Raw genomic sequence first — 8,393 nt, 5'->3', positions numbered from 1 at the left:
CAGTCTGTTGCACATAGGAACTCAGATACTACAACAGCATGCAGAGGGCTTGCACAAGCTCAAGCCAGATGAAGTCTCGGCACCGAAACAAAGTGGACATGGGCTCCCACCCCTAATCATGAAGCTATCTGCCATTGATACCCACTGGGAAAGGGAAAATCCACTTTCTCCAACAAAGTCTCCCTGGGTACAGTAACCACAGCTCAGGGCAGGCCCCATGCCCCAAGTCACTGGCCAATACAAAGTGGATTCAATGGCATTCTGCAGATTCCCCAAGGCCTAAATCACTGACCAACAAAAAGTGAACTCAATTGCATTCTACAGACTTTCAGTGTCTTGTGGCCTTGTCTGGGCATTTTTTGACTTATTGGTCTTTTTGCTTGTTTGATTTTCATTTTGGTGTTTTTGTGGAGTGGGGGGTCTGTGAGTTCATCCTGACCAGCAGCTGTGGAAATCAGTTTGCCTGACTTACTGGGAGAAGCACCTTGGGGAAAGACGGACAAAACAAAGCAGACTTTAGATGTTTTTATTCTGACCGGAAGAGGGTCTCAAGGACATAAAGGTGACCATGACTGATACACTAGCACCTGGAACAAGACCATCATGGAGCACTCAGTGTTCACCATCACTGGCCAGGGGTTCGGGTGCCTCCCCCTTGTCAAGTCTTCAGCTTTGTGCGGCCCCTCCTTCTGGTGTAGCAATTTTATTCTTGGCTCATTCTCAACAATTAAAAATTCATAAAAGACTGTTTGCAAGAAAATATCAAAGTGGGTAAGAAGAGTTTCAGTTCTTCTTAGTGTCTAAAAGTAAAAAGGGGAGTCGGGAGGAAGAGGTAAGGAGAAAGAAGTCGGGGTCTGCCGTGTTTCCTCCTTCCCCCAGAGCATCCTCAAAACAACTGCAAGGTGGCCTCAATGCTGCTTGGAGATAGGCTCTGTCTCTCTGAGGAGCCACTCGAGAGCTTCCTGGCGGCCCTGTATCTGCAGCTCCTTCCCGATCACATCCCTGCAGGTCTGGTGGTAACTGTTGAGCCAGTCACACTGCGGGGAAGAAGAAGGACACCACACTGTCACTAAGAAGCTACGCAGGCCAACAGACCTAGGTGCTATGGTCACAGCTGAGAGGAGAGACACAAAACCTTGTCCAATTTCCCATGTCTGTCTGCTTCCCTGAACAGACCGGCTGCACTGCTTCTGGTGAAATGATCCTTCAAGAGTGTAGTGTGCCAGCTTGAACTAGCAATGACTGTGGGGAAACCAAAAATAACCTGGCGGCGAGCCAAGGTACTGGGCTTCGCAGAGCGACGCATAACTGGGGCTTCCCCTTGTCAGAACCCCTGGAAGCCATGTCCACAGATGCTCACAAGGGATGGGATGTCACTGAGCTAGAAGCTGCTTTCCCAGCCATGTGGACTTAATCCTGAACTACCTCAGGGTACTGACAGACAACTGTAAAGATGCCTGCCGAGACCAGACGCTCCTCAGCTTCCTGTCCCACACCCTCTAGTGCTAACCAAGTGAGCATCAGCTAAGCCCAGGTGGCTCTGGTCTGCACAGCTGTCTAGAGGATACATAGCCTCTGGTGGTCAAGGACAACGGTTCTTCAGAGCAGAGCTGGAAACACGCTTTACTTTCAGCCCCTGCAGAATATGCCACCATAGCCAAAGTTTTTTTTTTAAAGGATTAAAGAGTAGATGCTGACAGAACTTGGTGTCGGAAAACCTGATATCAGAAGGCCCGTTGCAGGCACAAAGGGTGAAACCCCCTCCTGCTGGGACTGGTGGGAAAAGGAAAGAAAATAAAGGAAGTAAGGACAATGTCCACAGGACAGAGTGGACCATACACCTAACTGGACCAAGGCTCGTGAGGCTAACGCTGCCTTTGGTGGCTGGATCAACTGAGAAACATGATGTTCAGGGCGGCTGTGTTATTACAAAGGAGCTGGCTTCCAGGAATGGTCTGAACCAGGTACCAAAACCTGCCTGAGAGACCAAAGGGAATAGATGGGGTGCTGTCGTCAACAGGCTCTCACAGAGCCAGGGCCATAATGTCCACTGATAAAAGCAAACTAGCCCTGCCACAAGCTGGGGAAGTAGTAGTGAGGGTGCCTGCGTTTGCAGCGCAGGCAAACAGCTATAGGCTGCCGGCAGTGGATCAGCTCAGTAGGGAAGGGGTGGCCTGTTATAACCTTGGGGACAAAGGGTCACTCCAGAGCCCTTTTGGTTGAGGGATGAAAGAGACAAGACAATGCAAACTGACTCAACAGGACCTGGGCAATACCCCATGGCCCTGCCATCTGCAGGTGACCAAATTCACATCAGATTATGGTCCTCTGCTGCCATCTGGTGAAAAAAGGTAGACCTACTCCGAAGAACCCCTAAAGGGACAGTCAAGGGTAGGCTGATACCAAAGTACAATGAGCAGGTATTTTAAAAGCACAAAGGACAAACCTTGCTTTGAGTTATTACCATTTCTTCAGAAAAAAATGGTGTCCTAGCCTGTGAGATGCTATATAAGAAAGGGGCTTTTGCTAAAATAGTGAGACAGTACTCTGCCTGCTATGACAAACACTGTTGGCTATATACACGGAAACTTGCTTATGACCCAGGAAAAGAGTAGCTGTCCACAATAATCCTGTAGTGATTTGGCAAGGCAAGGAGTATAAATAGTCACCGGACACGGCAGATCCCAGTGATCTGTGTCCAGTATCACGAAGTGGGTTGTGAGTCTTATTAATAAAACCCTTTCAGGAAAAAATAGCCTTGCTTAACTTTTCCTCATCCACTACTGCCCTGAATAAAATGGAGCATCGCCTGGGGCAGATACCTCCTGGTCACACGTGGTCAGGGCAACTGTGCAACCTACATACCTGGTCGTAAACTAAAGCCTTGGGCTTCGAGAGTCCTTTAATAAGGCCCTGGAAGTGTAGCCAAAGGATGCTACAAGAAACACAGGTCCGTACGGGACACAAAGCTTCTAAGCAGGCGGCTCTCAGGCCACTGCATGCTCATGCTCCCTTGCTCCCACCGCGTCACTGGGGAACAGAGGGCTCCTGAGCTGCAGATGGATTCTGCCCCCTGAAGAGCACAGGATGACAGGCTGCTGTTTGGCTGAGCATCCTGTTCTAAAGCTATCTACGATCCGAATAAACCAGGATCGCCAGACCCCTTCAGTGTTCTGTAAACACAAGTGCTGGCTGAACCACAGGCACCGTGATCAGAGAGAGGAGCCCAAGCACACAGGAAAGTTAAGCTAAACAGGAAGTGGATGGATTTCCTCAGTAACCCACATGTTAAATGAAAACAGAGGTTTCTAGCTGGGTGAGTCCCACTCTGCAGCCTCCCTGGAGAGCGAGCACCTGAGCCCTCAGGCTCCCTCCTCTTCAGTGCCGAGGATGCCCAAGCACACCCCACTGAAGAGCTGCCCTGCGTCCAGAAGGGCACCGGTGCCCTGGGGAGGGGCCAGCAGCTTCCCTCAGGAGCCAACCATCGTATTCCTCCAGCGACTTTTCGTGTTTTTCCTGACTCATGTCCCCGTCTTCACCTGGCTCTCGCTGGGACTTCTACCCTGTCATGGAGTTTATGTCTGCTCTCCAACTTCCGGGATGAAAACCTGTTTGTCTCCGTCTAACTAATTGTTTCTACCCTTCCAGGCTCCTGCTTTGACTTTATTCCCCAGTACGTGGCGTTACTCTCAGCGGCTATGGACCCTTCAGAAGATGGGGTCCACTAGCTGGGAGGAGCAGGTCATTACAGGAAGGTCTCCAAAGGTCATGGGTTGGTCTCTGGGTCTAGTCTTTCTCACGGCTTCCTGGTCCACTGTGACAAGGAAAACCTCTGCTACACATTCCAGCCGCCATGAAGTCTGCCTCCGCTCCTCACACTCATGGACTGTTCCTCCATGCCCTCTCCATAGGATGACCAGAAATCTCCTGAAACTGAGTCAAAGCAAACCTTTTCCAGAAGCTGTTTCTGTCTTTTCTTGAGGACACAAAAGTAGCTGGAAGCCTGCCTCAGTGCTGTGCCGGACGAGGGGAGCTGTTTCTCGTGAACGACAAGAGCCACTGTGCCAGCCCACGAGCACTAGGGCCCACAGTCCGTGGAGCAGGACGACCTCTGCTAAGGGACCAGCACACACCAGCTACTAGCCTCGCAGGACTTGACACGTACTTGACCTCTATACGGTATCATGGAAAACCACCCCTCCTACTAACATTTCCCCCAAACTTGCACCCCAAGATGCCCTGTTACCTCTTTATCAGTAAGAGAATCCACATCTATCATTTTGGTCTGGATGGGAACCAAAGTTAGAGGTTCAAAGGTCAGGCTTCCTCGGTTATTGAAATTATACTGTAGGACAAGAGAGGAAACAGCAGGTTACACTCCCCTTAGCGCAGTGAATGGCTGAGCTTCCCCTACCAAGCCGGCGCCCCTCAAAGAAATGTGCACGTGCGAGCTGATCATTGGGCGCCAGGGCACCACCTTCACACGAGATACACAGTGCAGATAACACCACTTGCCACCCGCCCTGTGGGCGCATCTCTGAGTTTCAAACAGAGGTACTGAGCACTCTGGCTCAGCAGGCCCATAAAGCTACTGTATGTTGTTTTGATGGAGAAGGCATGGACAGGACACGGCAATGTCTGGACTTGGGGAAATCTCTGGCTTGGGTTCTTGAGATTCTACTGGGATATAAACCATCCAAGTAAGCTAGCGTGTGACCTATGTTGTCCTATTTATAAGCTTTTTTTTTTCCAATTCTGTGTCTGTGTGAATAAGAAGACGACTCCCCACCATGTTGGTTCCAGGGATCAAACTTAGGTCGCCAGGCTTGGTGGCAGGGGCCTCTACCCACACTCATTCACTATGACTTTTTATTATTATTCTTTGACAGTGCTGTGGGCTTAGGACCTCGTTTGTACCTAGCTACAGCCTCTGCCCCCTTCAGGTTTTACAGAGGAGAGAAGCTTCCGGTAAATCCCCTGGTCTGGGTGAAAGGAAGTTCCATTTTGGACCCATTATGGTACATTTTTGGTTCCAAAGACAAAAATATTCATCTCCCCACAATAAGAGCAAGAAATCGTTAAATAAATAAATGAACACCCACCTTGGTCTTCACGGGAACCACAAGAACAACATTCTCAATGCGGATCCCGAAAGCCCCATCTTCATAATACCCTGGCTCTAGAACAAACAACTCAGTGAGAGGCAAGGAGAAGAGAGCAGGAAGGCCCCACCCCATCACACTGAGGGAGAGAGGGGGAAGGGCCCACCCCATCACACTGAGGGAGAGAGGGGGAAGGGCCCACCCCATCACACTGAGGGAGAGAGAGGGAAGGGCCTACCCCATCACACTGAGGGAGAGAGGGGGAAGGGCCCACCCCATCACACTGAGGGAGAGAGGGGGAAAGGCCCACCCCATCACACTGAGGGAGAGAGGGGGGAAGGGCCCACCCCATCACACTGAGGGAGAGAGGGGGAAAGGCCCATCCCATCACACTGAGGGAGAGAGGGGAAGGGCCTACCCCATCACACTGAGGGAGAGAGGGGAAGGGCCTACCCCATCCACTCTGAGGCCCGCCCCATCCATCTTCCCCTACTTAGCCCCATCCTATAGGCATCCTAAACCGTGACCACAGGCAGAGCACAATAATTGGGGATCTGCTATAAGACACACACTGTGTATCCAAAGAACACCGTGATGCAGCCCTGAGCTCTGTTTACAAACACTGGGAAATAGGAGCTAGCAGACAGAAGAGGGCATATCCAGTATGACCTTGAAGGCAAACAAAATGTCTACCCCTATAAAAGACCATACTTCTTAAATTCTTATCCAGACCTCAATCTCTCTAAAATGAACCCAAATTACTCTGATAATTGAAAAAGGCTGTATTAATTCAAGGTGATGGGGGGGGGGGGGCACTGAGGGGAACCTACTACCAATTTTCTGTAAAATAACTGAAAAGTATATGCCCTGTGCACGAGGGGCACCTACCATCAGTGACAATCATGCCGGCTTCCAAGGGCTCATCGGAGAACGTTTTATAACTGATGCCACAAGGACCCTCGTGAACGTTCAAAAACGACCCAACGCCATGTCCTGTCCCGTGCAGGTAATCCAGGCCAGAGTCCCACAGAGCTGACCGGGCAAAGGAGTCTAGCAGGTGACCTGGAAGGCAAAGGGTCACCTGATATTCGCAAAGCACTTTAGAGATTAGATGTATTATGTTTGACTTCAAGAAGGTGAAACAGAAACCAAAAGTTACTGAAGAGTCCAGGTTTAAGCTCGGCAAAAGAAAGAACTTTCTAACAACAGAAAACACTGAAAAGCCAGTCAGAGCTCAGTCTAAAGCCAGAGGATCATTTGCACCAGCAGGCTGGGGGGATGGACACCTTCTTAGAGATTAAGGCTGCAATAGGTGACGTGGCCAATCCTTTCTGGGAGCTCAGGGTGTCAGAATTACAGACGCGAGAGTCTTCCCAGACTACAAGCACGGCAGGCATGAACAAGGAGAAGAACAAGTCTAAGGGAGGTAGACAAGTGCGTGCCCACCCACCAGAGTCCAGGTCTGATCCTTCAACTGCAGTCCAAGGCCCCTCCCACCAGTAACTAGAGCAGAATACACCTCAAGTCAGGATCTCAGCAACATAAATCCAACAAGGGCCATCAAGGGAGGTGTTGGCCCCATGCTGAAGACAGACAGGAGGCTCCCCACGCCAGCCCTGAGGCCTCTGTGCCCAGTTTGCCCCCAGGTGTGAACCACTTCTGTTTTTGGTCAGAACTGACATGGAAACCACCCTAAGCCTGGCTCTTAGGGCAGGGGTGGGAGGCACTCACTCCATGGAGTATCCTGCATATCCTAGCTGGGCCAGAACTGCACTAACAGAACAAAATGAAGGATACATTGTTCTCCACCCAAATTTAGACATGTTTGAGCCCTGCGCCTCCGTGTCAGAGAACGAACCACCTACCTTTGGTTCCCGTGGGGAAAACAGCTGCACTCACAGCTATGTGACCTTTGAGGACATATGTGAAGCACTCCTGCCAGGAAGAAAAAAGAAAAAAAAAATCTGAAACCCCAGAAGGCAGCTGCAGGAGACAGGTTGAAACCCTGCAAGTCTTCCAGCACTTCAGAACACCTTGCCTGCGAGTGTCTAGCAATGCCACAGAGAACATTAAAGTGATTTCAAAAACAAAAACACCACCTTAACGGCCCAGTCTCAGGCCAATCTGCCAGAAAAATCATAAAATCAAACTTAAAAAAGTGGCAGGAGAAAGACCTGGCCTTCCCCTGAAGCCTCTGACGCACACTGTCGGGAAGACGCGAGACAGTAATAGTCACAGCAGTCATCACACCCTGCAGACAGAGGCACTGCAGCACCACGCCAGCCACCACTCGTAGTTGGCAGCACTGGCCTGGCAGCCAGGTCTCTGGGCATCTCACCACCATGCTATCCTCAGGCGCCCAGACAAGGAAAGCACTGCCTGGAAGGCCAAGGGCTTGCCAGAAGGGGCAAAGGAGGACTGGTACCTGAGCCTCCTCCATCTGATCACAGCAAACATGGCCCAGAATCCTCCAGGTGGGGGTGGCTGCAAATGGTAAACCAAGGCACCAAGACCAGAAAAGCGACCCAGTACGCCATGTAAAACCCTTCCCGTCAGACAGACCTAGCCCTCCGAGACTCAGCCTGTGCCACCTGAGCAGACGGTCAAGGCTCCCAGGGCCTCATGTGCAGCCAGGAAGTGGCCACTACTATGCCCACATTTAGAGACAAAGAACAAGTTGTTCAAGGCCACTGAGTCTGAGTCGGTAACAGCGGAGATCCAAGCAGGGTCCAGAGCCCTGGCAGGGATATCTCCACCTCAGTTCTATGCTGCCTTCCTAACCGGTCACAGCAAAAACGAAACAGTGTCCACCGTTCCACAAAGTTCCTTGAGAGGGCAGCTGTAGACAGGAATGCTGACCTTGAGAATATAAGAGGTGGCTTCAGAATCCAACACTGTTGGCTGTGCTTGCCCCCTCCCCCAGAAGGGAGAGCTGTATGAAGCTAAACTAGACTGCTTTGACCTTAGCAGCATGCTTTTAAATTCCCTCCAAATGTCTTACCTGCCAATAATTAATTACACAGATCTCATAAAGCCAATAAGCCTGACTCCACAAAAATGAGCGCTATACTACCCTCTTATAATTTTTATTTATTTCTGCAGCCCCTTTGATAAAAGTAATGTGTTTTTAGGAAGGCGAAGGCCTGGAGATTCTCCTTCACGTCACCTTCTCATAGGCCGTTGGGGTCCCAAAGTGCATGGTCCGGGTCACATCTGTGGTTCCGTCCCTTTCAAAAGTAGAAGGAAAGAAAAAACAGTTTTTTCAGTGAAAGCAAGCTTTTCTCACCCGTG

The 8,393-nt window shown here is 50.5% G+C and overlaps 1 protein-coding gene across 5 annotated transcripts in view; it reads right to left on the bottom strand.

Annotated features, from left to right (window-relative positions):
• Window positions 1-510: 510 nt before the first annotated feature.
• Window positions 511-8,393, bottom strand: part of Xpnpep1 (X-prolyl aminopeptidase 1) — a 50,229-nt gene continuing 42,346 nt past the window's right edge. For all 5 annotated transcript variants that reach the window (XM_048423139.3, XM_048423138.3, XM_048423140.3 and 2 more), the window contains 6 exons: window positions 8,269-8,329; window positions 6,968-7,037; window positions 5,991-6,164; window positions 5,103-5,179; window positions 4,247-4,345; window positions 511-1,037 (listed from right to left, as the gene is read on the bottom strand). In XM_048423139.3, the coding sequence (XP_048279096.1) occupies window positions 909-1,037; window positions 4,247-4,345; window positions 5,103-5,179; window positions 5,991-6,164; window positions 6,968-7,037; window positions 8,269-8,329 (610 nt within the window). In that variant the 3' untranslated portion in view covers window positions 511-908. The remainder of the gene's footprint in view (window positions 1,038-4,246; window positions 4,346-5,102; window positions 5,180-5,990; window positions 6,165-6,967; window positions 7,038-8,268; window positions 8,330-8,393) is intronic.

This window comes from Myodes glareolus, chromosome 7, assembly GCF_982192425.1.
Source record: "Myodes glareolus chromosome 7, mMyoGla1.1, whole genome shotgun sequence".
Taxonomy (NCBI): Eukaryota; Metazoa; Chordata; class Mammalia; order Rodentia; family Cricetidae; genus Myodes; species Myodes glareolus.
This window is presented reverse-complemented; position numbering and strand designations above follow the sequence as displayed.